Below are 25,586 nucleotides of genomic sequence, written 5' to 3'. Positions count from 1 at the left end.
TAGCTACAGCACAAGAATTTAAACACACTGAAGACTACCCCAAACTTCCCATCTGGCAGGTTATGGATAACGTACCTCCACAACACCTGAAATCACGAAAACCATTATGGGCCACACACAACCAGCTCATGTCTCTGTATCTGGCCAGGGAATGGCGAAGTGTCTGAATCTCATCTACCATTCCAAATTAGCACATTATTACTGACCCAACAAACCATCTTCCTGGTTTTGACCTGACATGCAGATTGTGGACCACACTGAACTACATCTGAACAAACCCTGGAGGATGCAGCTACTTGATGCACAAGTTGAAAAACAAAGGCTCCCCTCTGTGCAACTGCAGTGAGAACACCACAACCACCAAACCCATCATAAGACAGTGTCCCAAATAAGCACTCAAAGGTGAACTGGATGATATCCACATCATCACCGAGGAGGTACTGAAATAGCTAATGGACTTACAACTGCATCTGTAGAATATTGCTCTGCAGATGCCATATGAAGAGAGACTGCTAATAGCACAGGGTTCTGAAAAGTATAGGAAACTTCAAAGATAATGCCGGATAACTGATGCCATGATTGATGTTGCTAGTTAGACTCACAAGTTAAGTTCAGAAGAAATTACCATGGTCATCTAGTCTGCATAAGAAAAGCCACAGTGTTTCTCTAAGTAATTCCGGCATCAACCCCATTTCTTCTGGTTGAGCTTGAGCAAATTTCCCTAAAAGAGAGAGATGTACATTCTAGTGATAGCACCAAATGCAAGAATGAGCTACTTCAAACTCAGCCTTGAGAAAGCTCTGGGAGGGCTGGCTTTTTAAGGGAATTGGGCACATTAAAAATGTGTTTTTTTAAAAGTCAGAGTCCTGAAATCATGTCATGAACTAATGAAATTCCATCCCTCAGTGTACGTAGTTATCCGGCCCCAGCTGATGTTTTTGGGTTTGAGCCTGGCCTTTGGATCAGTTGATCATCTGATAGCCTGAGGGGATAGGGAAGGAGCAGGACTTCATGTAAGAAGGATCCTGCTCCATCGATGAAGAGGAGAGTGACGGGCTGGGAATGTAAAGAAAAATCTATGGACAGAGAGGACTGGGGAAAGACATCTCAACACAAAGCAGAAGAAAAAGCCTGGTTGAAGTTACCTGCAGAGAGAAACAGGAACAGACGCCTTAAGAGGAAGAGGCTTGATGAAATGCCAGTCAGCAGGACCTGTGTTTTGGGAAAACTCCTGAGCCCAGCCAGGGGTTGAACAAATTGTGGAGTTAGAGGAAGACCTGTTTTCAGTTGACACTTGAACTACAATGTTCTCTTAATAAACCAGACCCCAAGAAGGAGTGTTATTTGAGTAGCAAATTACTTCATGCAGTTTTTGAGAAGATCAAGAAGGGGAAAATACAAGAGCAGCAGGGGGAGATACGATACTGGGTGAACTCAGCAGCAACCAACTTACCTCCAGAGGGTGGGTGGGCGGGTGTGTGAGAGAGAGAGAGAGAGAGAGAGAGAGAGAGAGAGAGAGAGAGAGAGAGAGAGAGAAAGAAAGAAAGAAAGAAAGAAAGAAAGAAAGAAAGAAAATAAGCCTATATTTTTAACCAGCCAGTTAAAAATTAAAAGTTTTTACCTGGTGTAATCTATAATGTGTCAGATTAATGAAACTAGAAGAACTGTTGAAATCTAATTTCTCTCTTATCATTTATTCTAACTTCTAGTTTGCTCTTCCATCATCTTGGACAATGAAAATAGGCTAGTTAGTTTCAATTTTGTATCTAATCGGCATGCAGTCATCGCCTATTTCTGGCATCTCTCTTAGGGTATATTTATACCGCAGCTTGGACGTATGATAGCATCACATGTAGGCGCATCTGTGCTAGATCTAAGCACTGAAGTCAAGGCGGCATGGGAGGCTGCACGGACTAGCCCTGTCTGCCCAGTACCATGGGTACATACTTGAACAGTTAGATCAAAGCTAGTATGTCCACACATGCTACAAACAACCCTTCCCATTGCAGTGCAGATGCACCTCAAGAGAAGAGTAAACTCAGTTAAGATCAATCCCACCAGGATCCTCAGGTGAGCCAACAAAACCTTGCATTCAAAAGGAATTCAATGCTGCTGATAGATCTAAAGAGGATCAGCATGGACACCTAGGGTGAAATCTTGATCTCACTAGAGTCAATGTGAGTTTTGTTATTGACTTCAATGGAGCCAGGATTTCACACCTGGATATTTATCCATTGCCAAGAAGATACGACTTACCAAGATTACTGCAGTCTCCATGCCATAGTAAAAGAGATCAGGGAAATCTGAGGATTCCATTGGATGCCAGAGTTGTTTTGCCACTGTATTTTTTTCCAAAAAAAAAAAGTAGTTTTTCCAAAAAGGGGAGGTAATTTTTATTCTGTGCCATCCATTTATATAGCTGAAATGGAAAACTCTCACATTTCTGCAATTAGTAAACTACTGTAAGCGCACACTGAGCTCTACAATACTTTGCCATTAGAAAAGAAAAAGGCCCTTGGGCCACTTTGCAGGCTGCAATTATTAAGGTAAAATGGACATCTCTCTCAAATGTTTAAAGCTTCTGTCCCATCCCTCCCAGACATGATGGACTCTGATTCTCATGACAGCTGTAGCAAAAATGCAGCCTTAAGCGTAATTTAATTATAATGACTCAGACATCCAAGTCAACATCAACTCCTTAAGTAATTCAGGGCATACAGCATATGCCCAACAAAGGAGCATTCAAGTGATCTTAGGATATAACCTTTAGGGTAAATTTCCTCTGATGCAGAGGATTTGGCATTCATCAACCAATTAACAATAAAATTGTGTGCTTAAATCTCCATGCACTACATGTTTACCCCTGCAGACTGAAATGTGGTTCCACTGATGAAATGTAAAGCCAAGACAAAGGTAAATGGAAATGTCTTTACATGTTTTGTTCAGATGGGTCACAGCACTAGGGGAAAAAGTGTTCCTAACAGAGCTATATTCTGTATGTACACTATACTGACAAGACAAAATGTAGTTGTATTCTTACATACCAGTGTCTCTGCTGGCAAAACAGTACAGAAATGGTTACATTAGGGTGACCAGATGTCCCTATATTATCAGGACCATCCCGATATTAGGGGATTTGTCTTATATATGCAATGTAACTTCCCCCTCCCCCTCCCCCTCCCCCCAAAAAAGGGTAATGATTTTTCACACTTGCTATCTGGTCACCCTAAGTTACATTCATAAGTTGGACAACATGATTTCTCCTTAAGCATTTCTTGTAAACTACTAGAACAAAATAAAATGTGTTATCCTTTGAAAAGTAATGTTTGTCCATGTCAAGGCAATTATAGAAAATTGCTGCTGTAAATCTGAATATGATCTGGTTCTGGATAGATCTGGTTCTGATCAGGAATGCACCACAAAAGTAACATACTAGGGTCTCTAGAAGCACACATTTTGTCTACTAAACTGTTTAAAAAACCTATGAATGACACAGCACCGTGTTTTAATTGTTAATAGTGACAAACTACTGAGGAGGGTTGGAAAATGTACAGCCTGTTATAACTCAGGGGTCGGCAACCTTTCAGAAGTGGTGTGCCAAGTCTTCATTTATTCACTTTAATTTAAGGTTTCACATGCCAGTAATACATTTTAATGTTTTTAGAAGGTCTCTTTAAGTCTATAATATCTAACTAAACTATTGTTGTATGTAAAGTAAATAAGGTTCTTAAAATGTTTAAGAAGCTTCATTTAAAATTAAATTAAAATGCAGAGCTCCCTGAACCGGTGGCCAGGACCCAGGAAGTGAGAGTGACACTGAAAATCAGCTCACGTGCCGCCTTCAGCACGCATGCCATAGGTTGCCTACCCCTGTTATAACTAATGCCACTAACACTTGAACTCTAACTGTTCTCCCCCCAAAAAACAATTAAATGTATCTATAATATACCTGAATTATTAATAAAGGATGCCAAATGAGCACTGATAGTCTCCTAGTTGCACACAGGGATTTTCTGAAAGCTAAATGAAATGCTGACATAAGTCTGTTCTGTAATCTCATGGTTATTTCCTACTAAAGGAAGAACTGGAATGCAATGTACTAAATTACTAGGGCATAAGGATATGTTGCTTAAGTTTTTTAAAAAGCAGTTGTACTGTTGGCAAAACGGAGCTAGTTCTGTCACAAGCAATTTATTATATCAGTAATTCAACTTTTTTTAATTTTATTTTTTTAAATAAAGTCTGCCTCTGTGCAGAGCTAAGCTAGCACTGGGCTGGAGACAAAGAGCTCCAGAGTTTAATTAGGATCTGTTTACATCTAAAAGATAATTTCATTTTCTTCAAATAGTTAAAGATATCATTCCAGATGGGTCCGCTGACTCTGCAATTTAACATCCTTCTGACCTTAAAGTCTAGGAGTCTGTAAACAGCAGGTCTGAGAAATCCAAAGCAAAGTCTGTTCAACTGAAAGCAACCCAAGGGAGGTCAAGAAATTCTGGAGTTAACTTGTGTTTGACTTGCTCTATGGTGGCTCGGTTCTAAAAGGTCTCTGGAATAAGGAGGGGAGAATCAATTTGTGTAAAACAAAAAATCCTTCCCCCTGCCGCCAGAACTCTGTCCCACTTCCATCATGACTCTTTGCTTGTTTTAGCACTAAACTTCAGACCACCTTTTTTTTTTTTTTAAACTTTCTGTAGTGTTGGGATAAATGGTTTTTCACTTCCAGATTCAAGCTGAGATTGGTACCAAAGCCAAACTGCTGTTCTCATGGCGCATCTGGCTGAGACCAGAAGCCAGCTTGCTGAAAATCTCATCAGAGAGAATATTTTCACAGCCCAGAAATGAGATTGTGTTGGAACATCTAATGTATATAAGGGCAAGTTAAGAACAGGCTTAAACTTTTCTAGATTGTTGCTAATGGGTTTTAATTTAAATGTTTTATCGTTAATAGTGTACTTTTTGGATTTAATTTCTTTTGTTCTGTGTCAGTTATAAAATGAGAAGCAAAACAAAAATCAGATGACAAAATAACTAAGCTCTCAGAAGTTTCTGAAAGTTGACAATACTGAGCAGAATGGATCCTCCAGGGACCTTAATCAACCCCTTATCATGCAAATATATATTTAGATGAGTTATCAAATCTGTATTATTACCAGACTTCCTTTGATATGCATCCTTAAAACTCATTAACACTAATTGGCAATACACAAGAGGCGGGAACAGACCCTCTATAACACATTGTCAAAAAAAGAGAAAATAAAGCATCTCACACAATGACAGTGATTTTGACATTCAGACAGTTCATCTGGCAGACATGCAGCCTTTATAAGTCATATTACTATGACTATCCATGGCATTGTTTTTAAGAGAACAAGTATAATAATTAGCAATGTGACTTAGTGACTGACGCTGGAATTTTCAAAAGGGCTCAACTTCCATTTAAGCATCTAAATAAACGGCCAGAAAAGGTCAGCAAAGTAGGTGCATGTTGGGTGCTGAGCTCTTTTGAAAATATGGCCATAAGTGTCATTATGGGAGCTACTAGGTGCTGAGAACTTTTGTAAATCTGGCCCCAACGGCAGATATGAGCACTTGCAAATCTGGCTTTTAATAAAAGCATAGGATGACCTAGTTTAAAAAAAGAGAACAAAAAGTACGAGAACTATCAATGCAAAAATGCAGGAAGGTTTGAAAAAAAAAAAAAGCGAAAATAAATTATTAAAAATTCCAAGTCAGAGGCTCACAGAAAACATTGCAACAAACTGCACTAATAATCAGCTTGCCAGAATGTAGGCTAGATGTATGCACATAAACCACAACCAATTTTTCCTCAGCAGCAGAAATACAGACATGCAACCAATGACAAAAAAGAAAGAATAATATAGGGCCCAATGTTCAAACGTGGACACTCAAGTTAGGGCATCCAAAGAGGCATTGCAATCCCTCTGTGCTGCAGCAGCTTAACTCAACTGTTTTTGAGTCATATGGGAACTGCCCCATCACAAACAAAACAAAACCATCCCATTCTTTCAAAATGCACAAAAAGTTACATTTTCAAAACAACTTTACTTCTAAGACAGCAAATTTTTCTAGATCTAATAAAACTTGGAGAATTGGGTTGACGGTATAAAGAAATCACAGACAGTAGTGGTGCAAACAGGGGGAACCTGTATAGCAAAGTCTCTTTTAGGCTCTCTTGAAAGAAAATTAAAGAGTTGTGGACACCTGGCTGTATCAACACAGAAACGCCATTACGTTTTCACATTAAAATTTTATTTAGCCTTAATTGTAACTAATGTACCCCAGCTCTGAGTGAGGAACATCCAATGGTGCCTAGAGGAAATTAGAACATACTTTGTATTAGTAATGCTCTTTTAAAATAGCACTTTAAAGAATCCAATTAAATTAATTTGGGAGGGTAACTAAACAGATTCTAACCAGGTAATACTTTTATCTCGCCCAAGTTACACTATCTGCTCCTTCCCATTAGTCACCTTCTTTCTCGTCTAACTGTAAAAGGTTTCAATTTTAGTTAAAAATGTGTTGATGGGGGGGGAGATGCTTTTATGATTTTTTAAAAAAGTTTTCTCCAAACCTCAGCAGTAAATGAATGTGCAATCAATATATTTTTTCCAACCTCAGGTAGAATTTCTACTGCGTGCTAACTTGTTTCATATTCTCCATGTTCTTTTCTCTCCCTCACCCCACAAAAGTCAAGAGTTAAAGTGAGATTAAAGGCAATTAATCAAAATTAGTCATTTCCTACTGAGAGGAATAGTCCTACTAAAATCCTGTAAACAAATTATCAATGGTCAAGAGGTTAATGAAGAGTTGGTCCAATTCCATGTCATCCTTTTTCCTTCACTGAGTTTATGACCACTGCACAAGTAACCAGATTCCCTAGGCCACAACTCATTTAATACAGCAGTGTGCACAACCTACACGCAACAGTATACTGTCATCAGAGATTCATAGTGTTTGAGTCTTCACCTACTTGGACCCTGTATAATCATCTATATTCACACAAAGTGGCTTTACAATGTTACCAAATAAGAAAGGTAGCATTTTACACTCAATTTACATTCTCTCTGCAAAGGTGCAAATGAACAATAAAGAATCAGACTTTTGAAGACAAATTCATGGTATTGCTGCTGTTACTTTATAATGCCAGAGGTGGCATAATTAACTCTATACCTCCTTCAACGGTGCTCCCCCACTGCCGGGGGTGTGCCAGAGGCGCATCATGGTGGGAAATGAGGCTGGCGCCGATATTTCCCAGGGGTGCAACCTTAGGTAGTGCATTGGCCTCCATATGGACACAGGGATGAACAGTGCCTTGAATGGAAAGAGGGAAAAGGCCTGTTAAGGATATCCAATCCAATTCCCTGCTAATGCAGAATTGTTTCCTATGGCATTTTTTTTTTTTCAAATTTCCAGAAGCTGGGGATTCATGCAATCCCATTCGGAGACAACGCCACAGGTACATACAACTCAATGATTGCCCCCTTTCTTAATTTCATCCTTTTATCCTTGGTATACTCTTGGGTACAACCCTAAAGCATCCCTGGCCCTCTTTGACATTATACCATTCAGATAGGTGTGTGGTGTGCACTTATTTCCCATTAGCCATGCTACATACTTATCCTCTTCAACTCTTCTTCCTCCTCACAAGCCAGTCACTCCAGTCTCCTGATTAGCACCACTGCTCTTCTCTGAATCCCCTCCTAACCATTTATTTATTAAGTAAAGCTCAGCCTCTCATAACACAGAGGAGCTGATTAAAACTTGGTTCATTGATTTTTCAGGATTCAGGCCAGGATTCAGCACGAGACAGCGGCAGTAGCTCCCCTAAAAATTCTCCAGCACAACTCTTTCCTCCAGCTGTGGCTACTATTGTACAGGGAAGGTATAAACTGGAACAAATTGATAAACTAAACAGTAATAAGTTACCAGGACCAGATGATATTCACCCAAGTGTTCTAAAGGAACTCAAATGTGAAATTGCAGAACTACTAACTGTAGTCTGTAACCCATTATTTAAATTGGCTTCATTCTGTACCAAATGACTGGCGGTTAGCTAACATGATGCCAATATTTAAAAAGGGCTCTAGAGGTGATCCCGGCATTTACAGGCCAGTAAGCCTGACTTCAGTACTGGGCAAACTGGTTGAAATTATAGTGAAGAACAAAATTGTAAGACACATACATGAACATAATTTGTTGGGGAAGACTCAACATGGTTTCTGTAAAGGGAAATCATGCCTCAGCAATCTACTAGAATTCTTCGAGGGGGTCAACAAGCATGTGGACAAGGGGGATCCAGTGGATATAGGGTACTCAGATTTTCAGAAAACCTTTGATAAGATCTCTCACCAAAGGCTCTGAAGCAAAGTAAGCTGTTATGGGATAAGAGGGAAGGTTCTCTCATGGATTGGTAACTGGTTAAAATACAAGAAACAAAGGGTAGGAATAAATGGTCAGTTTTCAGAATGGAGAGAGGTAAATAGTGGTGTCCCCCAGGGGTCTGTACTGGGACCAGTCGTATTCAACATATTCATAAATGATCTGGAAAAAGAGGTAAACAGTGAAGTGGCAAAATTTGCAGATGATACAAAACGACTCAAGATAGTTATGTCCCAGTGAGACTGTGAAGAGCTACAAAAGGCTCTCTCGAAACTGGGTGACTGGGCAACAAAATGGCAGATGAAATTCAACGTTGATAAACGCAAAGTTATGCATATGGGAAAACATAATCCCAACTATACATATAAAATGATGGGGGCTAAATTAGCTGTTACCACTCAAGAAAGAGATCTTGGAGTCATTGTGGATAGTTCTCTGAATGTGCAGCGGCAGTTAAAAAAGCAAACAGAATGTTGGGAATCATTAAGAAAGGGATAGATAATAAGATAGAAAATATCATGTTGCCTCTATATAAATCCATGGTATGCCCACCTCTTGAATGCTACGGGCAGATGTACATAAGAACATAAGAACGGCCATACCGGGTCAGACCAAAGGTCCATCTAGCCCAGTATTCTATCTACTGACAGTGGCCAATGCCAGGTGCCCCAGAGGGAGTGAAGCTAAGAGGCAATGATCCAAGTGATCTCTCTCCTGCCATCCATCTCCATCCTCTGATGAACAGAGGCTAGGGACACCATTCTTTACCCTTCCTGGCTAATAGCCATTTATGGACTTAGCCACCATGAATTTATCCAGTTCCCTTTTAAACATTGTTATAGTCCTAGCCTTCACAACCTCCTCAGGTAAGGAGTTCCACAAGTTGACTGTGCGCTGTGTGAAGAAGAACTTCCATTTATTTGTTTTAAACCTGCTACCTGTGGTCACCACATTTCAAAAAAGATGTACTGGAATTGGAAAAGGTTCAGAAAAGGGCAACAAAAATGATTAGAGGTATGGAATGTTTTCCATATGAGAAGAGACTAGTAAGAGTGGGACTTTTCAGCTTTGAAAAGAGACAACTAAGGGAGGATATGATTGAGTTCTATAAAATCATGACTGGCATGGAGAAAGTAAATAAGGAAGTGTTATTTACTCCTTCTCATAACACAAGAACTGGAGCCATCAAATGAAAATAGGCAGCAAGTTTAAAACAAACAAAGGGAAGTATTTCTTCACATAACACACAGTCAACCTGTGGAACTCTTTGCCAGAGTGGACAAAGCAGGTGGCCAAACGACGTTATAGCAGAGCATTGCACAACATTAAACAAGCATGTTCTGTAATGGAGCAGGGATGTAACATCGAAACATTAAGCGAGAGGACGTTAAGTGAGGAGTTACTGTATTTAGTCTGCAGAAGAGAAGAATGAGGGGGGATTTGATAGCTGCTTTCAACTACCTGAAGGGGGTTCCAAAGAGGATCGATCTAGACTGTTCTCAGTGATACCAGATGATAGAACAAGGAGTAATGGTCTCAAGTTTCAGTGGGGGAGGTTTAGGTTGGATATTAGAAAAACTTTTTCACTAGAAGAGTGGTGAAGCACTGGAATAGGTTACCTAGGGAGGTGCTGGAATCTCCTTCCTTAGAGGTTTTTAAGATCAGGCTTGACAAAGCCCTGGCTGGGATGATTTAGTTGGGGATTCGTCCTGCTTTGAGCAGGGGGTTGGATTAGATGATCTCCAGAGGTCCCTTCTAACCCTGATATTCTGTGAAGATTCTCAATTCCCACCTGTACCCAGTGTGGTGAATGCAGTGGGGTTAATATGGATTGCTGAAGTGGCCAGTTTGCTGTGCACGCCAGCTTTCTTTGCCAGCTGTAAAGGCTGTTTATACCTTATTCTTGAAGCTCAAGACATTTCTAGGATAATAGGACTTATTTTGTTGTAAAGTTACTTGGATAGGAATTAAAGTACACAGTGGGCTGGGGGGCAGACTTTAAGGAGATCTTTACCTCTCCTATAGCAGGACACAAAGAGGACTGGATTGGATCATAGCCTCGAAGGCAGCCACTTTTTAAACCTCCCCACTTTTCTGTCATTGAAATGTCACCATAATGACCTCCTCCTTCTGTATCTAGGAGAAAGGTGGGTCTGCTGTGTAAGACCAAACACAGAAACATTAAGGAATATGAACTATAAAATGCTTTTTTTCTTTGAATTGATACTTATGCCACCGGGATTAAAGTTGATAAGATAAAACATACATGAACTACAGGAATGGCTCCACAGTTAGTTCTATCCCTTTGGCTCCAGTCCATTCTTGTTATGCCCAGTACTTATTAAGACTCTAAACCTGCCATTTGAGCTTTTCACCATTCTTCCTCTCTCAAAAAGAGTTTAGATTCAAAAGAGCTAAAAGAGGCAAAAAAGTATAATTAAAAGACCAGCTTAGAAAGGAAATTGTGCCGTATTATTAAACACGTTTTTGTTGATACAATTTATGTATCACAAAAGCCCCACTCTTGTTCTGTGATGTATGTTTTTGCTAGATGATATTTGAATCTCTGAGAAAGCAGAGGTACCATGTTGCTTTTTTGATCCATAATTCTATATAGAATATTACGCCAAATATACTTTGCTAAAGTGTTTGACTCTTTAAAGTATTTCTTGCTCATACAAAGGTGGCATGCACATCTTTCAGGTACCTTTTAAGACTAAAAGCTACAGGAAGCTCATTAATGGAAATATCCAACAGAGGGTAGGTTCCTGATCCCAGGAGGCTGCTTCCACTAAGTAATACTTTCCAAGACAAGTTTTTAATGTTAAATTCTTCAAAGAAGATGGCAATAATTAATGAAATCACTTTAAAATGAAAAAACTTCAAACATTTTCCTTCATTACAGAACCACATTAGTGACTCCAAAATTAAGGCTGCAGGAGGCCTGTCGTTCCAACCTATGTTTTTCCTACCCTTTATAGCTCTTGAATAAAGACTTCTTTGGGGCTGATCCTTTTTTAAAGCTTAATCTCAGCCTGAGATAGTTTTTTCTTCTTTTGTAGTTTTGTAATACCCTGCTTAAACCAAAAGAAATTAGAGGGCATGGATGGGACGAGAATACATATAGTGGAAGTAGACACTACCTTAGGAATGTATTTGGGCTTCTTTATATCCTCTTTCTTTTGATATTTCTACTGTTCTGAGAATGTTTTCCAGGTAGGGAACATTCACCTAGCATTTTCTGGACTGATCACACTCTTAGCCTCCAAGCCTGCAAATATTTCAGGGTTCAGCAAGTAACCTACATATAAGAATAGTCCCAGAGAGTATATACTTTGGTAAATACTCAGACTGGTAATTTTAGACTAACAAAATATTGTTTGAATTCTTTTATAAGAGCGTAAAGTATATCTCCTGGAATGTTTATGACAGACAGACAGCAGCTACTTCATAGCTAACCCTAAAGGTAAAGACAGAGGCTAATAATTCCCATTGTAAGTCAATAAACTTCCCCCCCCAAAAACCTGACCTCCCTAGAGCAAGCTCCTGGCTAAGCGGCAAGGCATTCTGGCAAGTTGGGCCTGTAGACTACAAGGTGCAGTGCCCAGACAAATAGAAACAAAGACACATTTTTCATATTAATTTGCAAAAACCCTGGAGGGCACAACAGGGTGTTTTCATTCCCTCAGAGGATGATGGGGAGGATTTAGGACGCAGATTCCTGAACCTGTGAGTGTTGAGAATGTAGCTCTGGGGCTGCAGCTAACTGTGGTACAGTGAGGGAAAATGGGTTACCTCCTGAAGGTATTCAAGGACATATTCTCATTGCTACAAGGGTGGACCTCCCTTATAGTAAGAGGGACCAAGCTGGCACAGAAATCCTACTGAATATCAGAAGGGATGAAGAAGGTACTGGTTCAGGAAGTTGAATTCATGTTGAGACTGGGGGTAATCAAGGAATCGTTTAACCCTTGGTAGTCCTGCTCCTGAAACTCTAGGCAGCCATCTGTTTCTGTGTGGACATCAGACAGGTAAATGCCATTTCCCGCATTGATGTCTTCCCTATGCCACGGGTGGATGATTTACTAGAGTGTCTTAGCCAGACCCAATATATTACTATTTTAGATCTGACCAAGAGCTATTGGCAGATTCCTCTTTCCCCCAACTCTCAGGAAAAAACAGCTTTTGCTATCTTGATAGGCTCATTCCACTTTGTCCACTTTCCACCATGACTTTGGGTGACACGGGCCCAACCATCTTCCAGAAGTTGACAGAGCAGGTATTATGATCTCACCATTTTTATGCAGAGGCATTTCTAGATGATGCTGTGGTCTACAGCCAAGAGTGGCTTATTCACCTCTAAAATCTGGCTGCAATACTGCAGTCCTCCATGAGGTCAATCTCACAGCAAACCCTGAAAAAGTGCCAGGTGGGCAAGCAAGAAACCAAGTATTTGGGGTAGCTAGTGGGGAATGTGTGTACAAAGCCCTCATCGATAAGGCAGAGGCAACAGGCAGTACTCCCATCCCAAAGACTAAAAAAAAACAGTGGTGTGGTCCTTTTTAGTCATAGCTAGCTACTAAAAATGATTTTTCCTGGAACTTCACTGTAGTTCCCCTCACAGACCTTGCCAAGACATCAATCCTTTGGCAAGTCACCAATGTGACTGGACCTTCTGGGAGAAAAAGGAAACCGGTTCCCGTTGGATTTCTGGATGTCACATCTCTTCCTAGAGTTGAGTTTGTGTGTACTCTGGTTTCTGACAATTGTTCTCACTTTTACTCCTCTCTCTCCTAACTCCAAAATGCCTTGTTTTAGAAACATGCACTTAGTCCTCCAGGTGGACTTAGAAATCAGAATGTTATTACTATTAAAAGCCTTTGGGTCAGCTCCTCTGAGAAGCATGGAGGAAAGGAGGTTGTGATTCCTGTCTGGTGGGCCATTCTTGCGGGCATAATTTAGAATACCTGAAATATGGCTGGAGAAACTAGCCTCTGGAAGGCCTCAAGATTAGAGGAGCAGAAAGGTGGTTCAGAGACACCTATTCTCTACATGGTCCATGACCTGGCCTTTTGTCACATCATAGCATGGTTATATGGTGTCTAAAGAGAGCTTTCACTTCAGTCAGTGCTTATCATGCATCCAAAGAAGAACAAATGAAAGAAGCTAGATGAATAAAAAGAGAAGTAGTTTAAATAATCTTGCTCTTCTCTAATTTTCAGCCTCCCATAGTCTCCTTCTGAACAGACCTCCCCTAAGGAGAGCCTTTCACAGGTTGGAGATCCATGGAGGACCAGGAAGTAGATGGGGAGAAGCATAAAAGCCAGTGGAAAGCTAGTATCAAAGGGGTAGCCGTGTTAGTCTGGATCTGTAAAAAGCAACAAAGAGTCCTGTGGCACCTTATGTGGCAACAGATGTATTGGAGCATAAGGTTTTGTGGGTGAATACCCGCTTCATCAGACGCATGTCTATAGTCTATAAGGTGCCACAGGACTCTTTGTTGCTTTTTACAGATCCAGACTAACACAGCTACCCCTCTGATACTTGACACCATGCAAGGCACTACATTTAGCCATCTGGAGTGGAAATCCATCAACCTCATGAAGAAACTTGCACAATTACAGACAGATATCATTTTTTTTTCCAAATGCAAACGGATGGACATCATACCAAATGGACTGAAGGTGAAAAATCCATTGCTATCTACTGGACAGACCACAATCAGAGATTATGCTATACACTATCAAAGAAACTGAGAAACTACCTGATCAGCATCCACATGCGTCTGATGAAGTAGGTATTCACCCACGAAAGCTTATGTTCCAATATATCTGTTAGTCTATAAGGTGCCACAGGACTCTTTTTTGCTTTTTACAGTGGAAAACTAATGCTTGAGGCTATGTTAACTGTTTCATAACCTGCTCTGTGTTGGGTGAACCATCATTGAGGGCAAGTGAGGCCCAGAACTTGTGGTTGCTAGGGGAAACCCTAGCAGTTAATGGACCTGAGCTGTCAGCGAGCCCACAGGGGCAGAGGGCTGCAGAGCCAACACAGAGACACAGGGGTCCTGTGTGAATCAACAGAATTCTGTGCATAGCACTGCTCCCTAATCCATAGAGGTAGGGCAAACTAAAGGAAGAACTTGGGGAAGACTTCTTCCCACAGGGCCCTCTTGTGGTTTCTTTTGAAGTTGCGGGGTGACCAGGTGCACAAATACTAATTGAGCTGATCGTTAAAGGTTGTGTACATCATTCAGGCACTAAGATATAAAATCTGTCTGTTCATTGCAGATATGAAGTCAGGAGTTACCAATCACATTACCACTCAGTTTGTTTTATTAGTGTGTGTAATAGCTGTGATCTGCTGCTGAACAGAATTCTGCAAGGATATTTATTACCTATTGTTTCAGAAAAGCCAAGCTATTTTTCTTATGCAAAACTTTAGAAATTGCTCCCTTTCCCCCAGAAACACACCAATCTCTTTTCATTGTTTGTCCCCTAGCTTGCTATGACTGGTCACTAGCCAGCACTTTTATCTTTTCTTAACAAGGATGACAGTTTGCCTTTGAAGCAGATGCCAAAGCTGCTATTTGGCTGATCAGCAGGGAGCTCTCCTGCATGACACTCGCTCTCCTCCCCTACCTCCTTTCCAAGAAACATGCAGTCACTGCACCGGCAGAGACGAAAGAGCCCTGAGCATGGTCATAAATCCTTAGACTCAAAAGCTTCGTAACTGATAGAGTAAAATATACAAAAAAGCCCACCTATACAGAATATAGATGACAAAACATATGCACATCCAAGGCTGTGTGTTTCAGTTTCTAATATTGTAGAACAGGCTGTAATTAGTGAACTTGGCCAGAAGTCCAAGACCTCTTGTAGAAAACACCATTGTATCTTTGATGTCCATAAAAGGTCAGCTGTCAGCAGCAGCCTCCTAAACACCATGCTTGAGTATCTCCTCAGTATTGACTCAGAAAGAAGAGTGTCACCTATTGATTCATCACCAGAACTTCCTAGATTGCCTTATTTTTTTCCTCAGACGACTCCCATCTAAATACTGAATAGGCCTGACTCTGCTTAGCTTATGAGATCTGATTTGTTCAGAGCTCATGCTGGTATAGCTGCAAAAAATACAGGTAAAGTTCATTCCTCACCCCATGCAAAGCCTACATAGCATTCACATCCCATTTCAGTCTTCTTCAAAACAGGGTTAAGTTGGGAGTTATGTGGTGCATCATGTTTGTGCTAATCTTCTGCACAGGAATGAACTTCACCAAAAGTGAAATAACAGAAAGCCTAACACTTTATTTCCTACATACTAATTTTGGTCATGGTCTTTATTCTGGTCATTCCCCCTTATGATTATTTGAGATGTCACGCTGGCAAGATGACAGTAGTGGAAGTTCTGATAAAAATGCCTGCACTGTATTAAACAGGGGTTGTTCAAAATGACAAACAATTCATTGCTTCTTATGGCATTTTTCTCTCTTCCACGCTAGAGAACTCAACATGGCAAATTTTCCTCTACTAACAAGTTTTATTTTTTCTACTTGTGGAGGGGGTTTTGCGGGAAGCTTTGACTGGCCTCGTTGTGTAAACTTTTACTCAAAAGCTTCCTGAGATAAACTACAGCATAATTTCCTCCCCACCAACTAACACTTACTAATGTTTGCACTTACCCAGTAGAGGGGTTCATGATACAGCCACCTTTATCAGTAGATGCTTTGCAAGTACAGCCCCTCTCCAGGGTATCATGATTCATCCCAAAGTTGTGGCCCAGCTCATGAGCCAGGGTTACTGCTGCACCAAGAGGGCTGTCTGAATGATCCTCAAAGAAAAAAAAAAAGAATCATGAAGCCCATGTACAAGAAAGAATGACTCATAAAAGAATACATGTTTGGATCCATCCTCGATATCCTAAATTGTTTTATAAGCCTCTCCATTATAATTGCAACTACTCTGTTCTTGCTAAATGGATAAAATTACCCATTATCAACATCCTCTCTTCCCTAAACAAGCCATTTAGATTGGGATTATCAAAGTAGCCTGTGGCATCAAGACCCCCAATTCCTTATGGCAACTGGGCATTCAGATAGCTGAGGTAGCTTTGACTATCTTCGTAGTCTCTCTTCTATAGCTAGAATTTGGATATTGTGTAAACAGAAGAAAATGATTTCCACATATCTTGAAGGATGGGGACAACAGTGGCATAAGAGGAGGGACTGGGAGAAAGAGGGCAGAAAATCGTGCACTTCAGGAGCTCAATCCCCACAGTGAAGTGAAGAGGTGTGGCATTGTCTCTAACATCCACTACTAAGCTGAAGCAGAAATTATAGCACCTGTGAGCTCCAGCAACCATTTTACAGGACCTCAGTTTTAATTAAAGAAGTAAAAAAGACAAAGTCCTTAGGTGGCCTCTAATTAATTCCTGTAAGTGTTTTACTTGGTGTAAAAGTAAAAAAAATAGAAACACTGGCATTGATCCTTGTGGGAATGTTGTTTTCCCAAACAAATGTTTCTGAGAAATGCACTGTGTGGTTTGGTTAGGGGCTACTGATCAGATTAATGTTTTGGCCTGGCTATGAATAAAAGAGATCTTTCCACAAAGCTCTGTATGACATCAATAACTTTCCTTGGGAAAAAACCCATCTTTCTTATAAAAGCTCTCCCAAAAGGCATAAAACATATAATAGAAATGCATGATTTACATTTTATCAGACAGTAAATGGAATTAGTATGTACTGCTGCCTGCTTTAAAAGCATAAATGAATATATTCAGCTTAAATAACTCTTCTGTTATTGTCTTAGCCAGCCTTAGGACTAAAAAAAAGTGAAAGGTAAAAAAGTGTCTATAACATCAGCTTTACATAAGAGAAGCCCTTAATAAATTATTTGGTTTAGATTTTATAGATTCCTTTTTCAGCTCCCTAATATTTTTAGTAAATCAATCAATTCTCAAGTAGAAAGCACATTTGAAAAAAGAATGTAATCATTTCAGAAGGCAAATGGCCACTGTTATTTGTTTTTATATTCAAAACAAACAATAAAAAAGTGCTCTCATTTCAGGCTTTCCTGAATCTTGTAATATTTAATACAAAAATGTTGTTGCTAAAATTCTATTTGCGCTTGAGACTGTGTGTGTGCATCATTGTATTTTAAAATGGCTGTTTTTGGGGAAGCTGAACAGCTAATTTTTGTTGTTGTTATTATGACAAACTGCAGTGTGCACACATGCACATTTGTAATGGTTTTTTAAAAATATTCTCTCATGACACTTAGCTACACATCAAGATGTCTTAATATCTAGTTTGACTGATCTCTGTGGGTGCATGCATTGAATTTCCCAAATATTTAATCAATAGCTGTAATTACACCTGACTCCACAGAAGAAGCAAAAGTAAAACAGGGCTGCGGATTGACAGGACAGTAATGTAATGCACACACATTTTAACAAAGCAGCACAGAAGTCATGCCTTTAACTTAGAGATCTGTAGCAGCCGCATTCACTTTTAGATGTGGTCAACATTTAGAACTTTCTTCAAATTCTGAACAACTGAGAGAGACAATAAACTGAGCCTATAACAGGGTGGCTTGCCCCATGGGCTGGAAAGCCTGTGGCTAAGCCAGCTCCGATTAGAGCATGAGACCCACTGGAGAGGGGATCAGGTGATTCTCCTATCAAGAGCAGCTGGAAGCTGAAGTGGAGGTGGTGGAGATGTTCAGGGAGAGCAGAGATTGTTGGGTTTGGGGACTAAGACTCCAGCCAGGAAGGGCTGGGAGTAGCCTGTTAAATCAGGAGAGACCCTGAGCAAGCAGAGGAGAGAGTGCAAAAGTTCTCCAGGCAGGGAGGCCTGGGAGTAGGAAGAGAAACATTTGTCTGTTGGATGTCAATTTGGAAGTTTGAGTTTTGATTTGAATTATTTTCTGTGAATAAACCCAGACCTGCAAGGAGGGGATCTCTGACCACAGAAAAAGTGTGGAGAGCCTGTGTAAGAGGCCCTCAAGAAGGGGAAACAGGCTCTGCAGAGTGACCCCTCGCCACGAGGGGGTGCTCAGTACGGGGCAACCTTATTACAGAACCCAGCTGTTACTTTCATGCTCACAGCCATTTATCTGCACAAACAGTGAGATTCTTCTTATTTCAACATCTCCTAAGATAATAATTTTTAAAATAATGATTTGCAAGGTCCATGGCCAAATTAGAGAAAGAAATGATCTGAAATGTAATTATTACAGCACATGCGGTTCTCATTACTTGCTTGGATCATTTTGAATGCTATCAAGTTTCTAGAGTGGGTTTTTAAAGACAAAGAATGTGATGTCTCAGCAAAAGAGGTTATTGGAAAACAGCATAAATTAAGACTATCCAAACAAACAGTAATATGCCCAGTTTGATAGTGAGACTATTTAAGCTCAGCAGCACTTGAGAAATGAACAGACTTATGAGGAATGAGGCTTTGATTTATTCCTCTACATTTTTTTAAGTTAAGTTCAGTAGTAAAAGTCATTAGTAAACAGTTTCACAATCGCCAAACAGGAAATCTTCTCCTGTTCAACATGTTATAGGCTGTTATACCAAATATGCAGTTGCTTTCAACTGAACTCTGCTGCACTCCACTGAGGAATAACGTTGTCTAATGCTGCTGCAAACTAGCACCTCAGTCCTAGAACTGACTCCAGGTAGGCTCATTAAGTTGTAAACCGGGACATTTACAAAAAATACTTTCCACTGAGGTGTTTCTTAGATTAAATAAATCTCAGTGGCTCAGTTCTGTACTTCGCACTCAAGCTAACCTCCCAAGAGAGTCAAAAGTGTTTTGCCTGAATGTGTACAGCAGAATATGTCTGAGCAAGAAAGCAACATTTTACCTTTACACTCAACTTGCAATAATATTCATAGAAAATATGAGCCTCATCTAACACAAAGAGAATCAAACCACCTAGAATGTACATAGCAGGACAGGTGCTCAGAGAGGCATGATAAAAGAACCAAGATAGATTAGATATTAGATTTGAATAAGAGTGCAGACAGAAAAATCAGCCCAGACAAGGATGATAACTTTCTTTGACAGAGTAACAAGCCTTGTGAATAGGAGGGAAGTGGCAGATCTTGAGTTTAGTAAAGCTTTTGATACTGTCTTGCATAACCTTCCCATAAACAAACTAGGGAATGCAACCTAGATGGAGCTACTATAAGGTGAGTGCATAACTAGTTGGAAAACTGTTCCCAGAGAGTAGTTATCAGAGGTTCACAGTCATGTTGGAAGGGCATAATGAGTGAGATCCAGCAGGGATCAGTTCTGGGTCTGGTTCTGTTCAAGATCTTCATCAATGATTTATATAATAGCATAAAGAGTAACTTATAAAGTTTGTGGATGATGCCAAGCTGGGAAGGGTTGCAAGTGTTTTGGAGGATAGGATTAAAATTCAAAATGATCTGGACAAACTGGAGAAATGGTGTAAAGTAAATAGGATGAAATTCAATAAGGACAAATGCAGAGCATTCCACTTAGGAAGGAAAAATCAGTTTCACACATACAAAATGGGAAATGACTGCCTAAGAAGGAGTACTACAGAAAGGGATTGGGAGGTCACAGAGGACAAGCTAAATATGACTCAACAGTGTAACACTGTCGCAAAAAAAGTGAATATCATTCTGGGATGTATTAGCAGGAGTGTTGTAAGGAAGACACGAGAAATAATTATTCCACTCTACTCCACGCTGATTAGGCCTCAGCTGGAGTACTGTGTCACGTTCGGGCTGCCACATTTCAGGAAAGATGTGGACAAATTGGAGAGAGTCCAGAGAAGAGCAACAAAAATGATTAAAGGTCTAGAAAACATGACCTATGAGGAAGATTGAAAAAACTGGCTTTGTTAGTCTGGAAAAGAGAAGGACTGAGAGGTGACATGATAACAGTTTTCGAGTACATAAAGGTTGTTACAAGCAGGAGGGAGAAAATTGTTCTTCTTAACCTCTGAGGATAGGACAAGAGCAATGGGCTTAAAATTCCCACAAGGAGGTTTAGATTGGATGAAACTTCCTAACTGTCAATGTGGTTAAGCACTGGAATAAACTGCCTAGGGAGATTATGAAATCTCCATGATTGGAGACTTTTAAGAGCAGGTTAGACAAACAGGTGTCAGAGATGGTCTAGATAATACTTAGTACTGCCATGACTGCAGGGGACTGGATTAGATGAGCTCACGAGGTCCCTTCCAGTCCTATGATTCTATGATCCTTTCCCCTTTTGATATTCACAGATTAATTGGTATATAGTGACTTCCACCACCTCTGTGCTTAGAAATGTACTTCCAGACTGGTGGGAGCTCTTTTGGAGTAGTGCGTGTAGCATTATAAAGAGCATGTACATGAATATGTGCCATGTGTTGGAGGGTTTGAGCGCTGTACACTCTAGGGTTAGAAACCACTGATTAATTCACCTACACATCCTTCTTTCTGAAGTTTTGTTTGTGGTGCATTTCATTTTTATACAGGAGTTTTATTCAGTGATTGTGATTTGGGTTGGTTGTGGGTTTTTGTTTTGTTTTTGGCCAACTGTCTGTTTTTCAGGAAGATTTAGCTAAAAAGTTAGAAAAGCACTTAGGGCTAACATTGTGCAAAAATTACATTAGTAGGACTTCAAGTGCTTCCATTTATTTCAGTGGGACTCCTTGTGAATAAAGCTGCACAACCTGATCCATGGTTTCTAGAACACTCTTTGTATAATTCTAGAAAACATGAAGCATTATTAATCAGCCTAATACCCATAACCCTGCAAACATTTTAAAGAGACATTCATTTTTGTAATAGGACTAGTTGAATAAAGGAATTTATTTTTTTGTTTATAGAGTGAACTTTTGTAGTGAACAAGGTAAAACTTTGCATTAAAATACAATGTAACATAGCATGGGAATACTGGGTATGACATAGTTTAAAAGGAAGCAATCAAGGAATTCAATTGAGGATGGTCCTTCAGGTTAACAGCTCCCACTATACTAATATTCTGAGGTCTTTCAATGCATGTAATTTTCAATGAAATCAACAATAGTTCTGCACACCAGTCCAGAACCTACTGTATATGCCAAGTGTAGTATATAAAACAATATTTTATTTTAAAATCCTTAAATAACTCAACACAACAGGGGGTCTTATGAGCTGAGTAGTTAGCTTAAGTCAGAATTTCAATGTTTATATTGGTTTCGGAGCATCTTTTCTTTATTTGGACATGTAATTATGTTGCATTTATCACCGGTGACAAGTTCTGATAAAGGCCAAAATGTTCTAACTCATGAATTATGTGTATTAGTCACATGTCTGGAAGCTGACAACAAAAGTAACAGTAATACTCTTTGTGAAAGAAATGTAGTTAACATGAATGCTGCCACTGTTGCTAGTGTAGATTGTGCTTAAAGTCTGACAATTATAATAAAACCACTTTACTAGAAACATGAAAAATAAACTATTACACTAGAGGCTTTGTAAATGTATATCCTTGGTGCATGGTAAATGCAGTATTTTAAACTATTATTTCTTATCAAACATTTATGAGAGGCTTTCATTGCACATAGCCATATATGCACAGCAAACTTGTTCATTTCTATACTAATCCTGCAAACGCTTATAACCCAGGGAATACTCTCATTGAGTTCAACGATTTCTATAAAGAGGCTAAACTATATTTTAATGCAAGGTATTATTTCATTCACTATGAAATACGATACTTAAAACAATTATACATACACTGTATGAAGATATAGACAAAACAAGAGTTTAGATTGAAAACAATACTAAAAAGCAGACTTTCCATGACAAGATACAGTATTAAATAACTCATGGAAACTTTTTGCACAAGATGGACCAAATTCAGCTTTTGTGCTCCCAATACTTACCATAACAACTCCTCCAGACTGCTCTGTAGTGCACATGCTCATTATAGGTGCCATGCCAATGGTAGTCCCTTGGAAGTATACCCCACTGAAGGAAGTGGGGGAGAAGACAAACCACAGAATCATCATTTAATGCAAAATGAGAGGACCCTAATATTTTATAACTTCTTTTTCCTGCCAATCTCAGGCAACGATCCCATTTTCAAAATGCCAGCTCCAGACATTGAAAGTTGAAAACAATAAGGATCAGAAATTAGTCATGCAAATCTGTGGAAATGATAATGACAGAATCTCTGCTATATGAAAGATGCATTTGAGCATCTTCTGGAGTTTCTGCTGCAGTAGGACTTTTTTGGGGGGTGGGAGGAATACAATATATTACAACAATGCCAACAATTGAAAACTGCCATTACAATTTAACTTGGGAAATGCACATACATAGACATGCAAGTGTCAATACAACACAGTGCAAATTTATAATGTATTACTTATAAAGTGTACCCTAAAATTCATTAATCCAACTGAAAGATTTTAGTATTTAAAGAGCAACTAATGATATTGCAACAATTTGGAAGACCTCCTCCTATACTTTAAGTAAGATACTGAATGCCTCAATACATTTGTTTTAATTGCTAAGAGTCATTCATCTATGAATGTTTGATCGTTCAACTTACTGTTGTCTACTAAATTAAAATAATTAAGAGAAAACATATCCTAGCTCTAGTCAAGTATAAATATTCTCGGAAAAAAAATATACTTTCTTGATCTGATTGTCATTATGACCATTGGAGGATTTTGTCATTATACCTATGAACACTTGTTTGTAGAAAATAAATCAGTCTTAGCCATATCATTTTTGCAGTGTTGTTGTAGCCGTGTAGGTCCCAGGATATTACCTCATTCACTTTGCCAAGTTATACAATGACAGGTTTCTAATTTTATTTAAGTCACAAATACAGTAAGACTTTTACATTATGAACTGAGGAGTTCTTAAAATTGAAAAGTTCATAAAATTGACCATCTCAAAATTACAATAGGAATGGTGCATAAGTTGCAGAACAGTGAACTGTATCACTTTCTCATGTCTTTCAGACCTCTTGCAAAGCAACTTCCAATCAACTAAAGGAATGGAATATGAAGGGATATTGACTACTTCTTTGTAGACAACAACTTTATGATGTGATATTTTTTCCATCTGCAAAAATGGTTAGTATAACTGGTCATTCACAAGACTGGTGTTTGTAAAATCAAGGTCTACTGTAAAAATGAGCTTGGTGATCTCAATCTAGGTCTGTGGGAGCAGGGATTTTCTTTTTGTTCTGTGTTTGTTCAGTGCCTAGCACAGTAGGGTCCTGATCCATGGCTAGGGCTTCTTGGCGCTACAATAATAAATAATAATAATTAATAGTAAATAAGTGAAGTCTTTAATTGAATTCAACAGGCTTTGGATCAAGCCCCTTGTCTGTTAAAACTGATAAAACTAGGCACCAGTCCTGCGAATAGTTACACACATGCTTATTTGGAAGCATGTGAGTGGTCCCATTAACTTCAGTGAGATTATTCAGATGCTTAATGGTAGGCATATGCGTAAGTGTTTGTGTGAGTGTGCCCTAAGCACAGTTCTACACAAACAGTGCTCAGAGGGATGTGTGAGGAAGCTGACATAGCATATTCCCACACTAATGCAGGGTCTTGGGAAGAAATTGTGAGCTTGTGAAGGATGGAGGGCTGCTTTTTGCTTTCAAAAACACAATTACGCAAATATTTTAACAAAAAAAAAAAGTAACAGAACTTTGTATAAAGATTCTCAGTTCCTGGAAACCCCAGCCAATAGTCATGCAAATATGAAATACGTCGCTGGCTATACCTTACTAGTTGTGCATTGTCATGGGGTTTACGAGGTAGTAGTTTCAGCTTTCTCCAGTCCAGAAACTCATGGAGGCTGGTGAAGGGGTCCTGTGTTATAGAGCACTTATCCATGTCATTCCATACCTCCACTCCAACCAGGGCTACTCGAATATTTAATGGCCTGTAGAACTAGTGAGGCAAACAAATGAATCTTTCTACATCCTATTTTAGAGGAATGTGTTAAATCAGCACGTTAGCAAAATCATAATGTTCACACAAGCCTCTCAGAAATCTATTTGGTCCCAGGAAAAAACCTTTCCTCTTAGGGTAGAGGAGGAGAGTACAATGTGTCTCCACATAAACGAACACCTGAAATCACTTGGATCAGACAGAGCGTTGCCATGACCCAGAGAAAGAGATCTGACCATGGCTAACTATCCAGGAAACATTCAGGAAAAACATTAAAACTCTCAGCAGGCCTCATGGTAGAATCTCCAAGTCCTGGCCAGGGTTGGTACATTCCTCCATGGTGCAGTAGGGCAATGGCTTCCATACCCAATGAATTTCCAAACAAATTCATCGCAAGTCCAAGTGACTCCTAACATTTCCCTTTGTTGCTATCACCAATGCAACACAACTGGTGGGAGTGCTAGTGTAGACTTGTAACTAAAATGCCAGTTGCCAGAGTCATCTAATCCTGCTCATAGCAGGTCTCGATGACAAAGTGGTTCTAATACCAATGGCTACCTTATCTATAATAGAGAGCCCACCACTGATAAACATGCACAAGTGCCAGCAACGGCAGGAAATTTTGGGAAAATAAGTCTAGTATGGAGAATACCTAATAGGCCAGGGACCATTCTAGCAGGGTTATGGCTTACTGTCCAAACAAAACCAGGCATATACAGCGTCTTTGTCTGATTTGTATGCTTTGCAGTCATTTAGGTAGCAGTGCAATTCACTGAGAGCATAAACTGAAGACAAAATAAATATAACATGCAAAATTAGTTTCAAACAGGTAGCAAATAAACTCTCTCTTTCCTTTAATAAGTCAGCAGCACAGTTACAGAACAAGCTGAGTTCTGTCCAGCAGCTTGTTTTTAATCTAGAATTGCCTGACTTTGAGTAATTGTCTTTGAGATACCAGTTGGTAAGTTCTCAGTTAAATCAGACTCAGTCACAATTCTGTTACTGGACTCTCCTAGGTTTTCCAAACATATGGCACAGTACTGTAAGCATTAATCCCGTTTTACCTGGTGGTTGGTTTGTGTTCAGGAAGCTCTTATTAACAACACTGAACATTATACGATTCCTTTCATCCTGAAGAATCCTGGTGTATATAGTATCAGAGGGGTAGCCGTGTTAGTCTGGATCTGTAAAAGCAGCAGAGAATCCTGTGGCACCTTATAGACTAACAGATGTTTTGGAGCGTGAGCTTTCGTG

At 39.5% G+C, this 25,586-nt stretch overlaps 1 protein-coding gene across 1 annotated transcript in view; it reads right to left on the bottom strand.

Moving 5' to 3' along the window:
* ADAM12 (ADAM metallopeptidase domain 12) overlaps positions 1-25,586 on the bottom strand; it is a 305,398-nt gene that overhangs the window by 49,161 nt on the left and 230,651 nt on the right. Inside the window, exons 9-11 of the mRNA XM_032794825.2 lie at positions 24,163-24,332; positions 22,299-22,383; positions 16,085-16,233 (exon numbers count right to left, since the gene is read on the bottom strand). Of these exons, the coding sequence (XP_032650716.1) occupies positions 16,085-16,233; positions 22,299-22,383; positions 24,163-24,332 (404 nt within the window). The remainder of the gene's footprint in view (positions 1-16,084; positions 16,234-22,298; positions 22,384-24,162; positions 24,333-25,586) is intronic.

The sequence above is a fragment of the Chelonoidis abingdonii genome, chromosome 15 (assembly GCF_003597395.2).
Source record: "Chelonoidis abingdonii isolate Lonesome George chromosome 15, CheloAbing_2.0, whole genome shotgun sequence".
Taxonomy (NCBI): Eukaryota; Metazoa; Chordata; order Testudines; family Testudinidae; genus Chelonoidis; species Chelonoidis abingdonii.
This window is presented reverse-complemented; position numbering and strand designations above follow the sequence as displayed.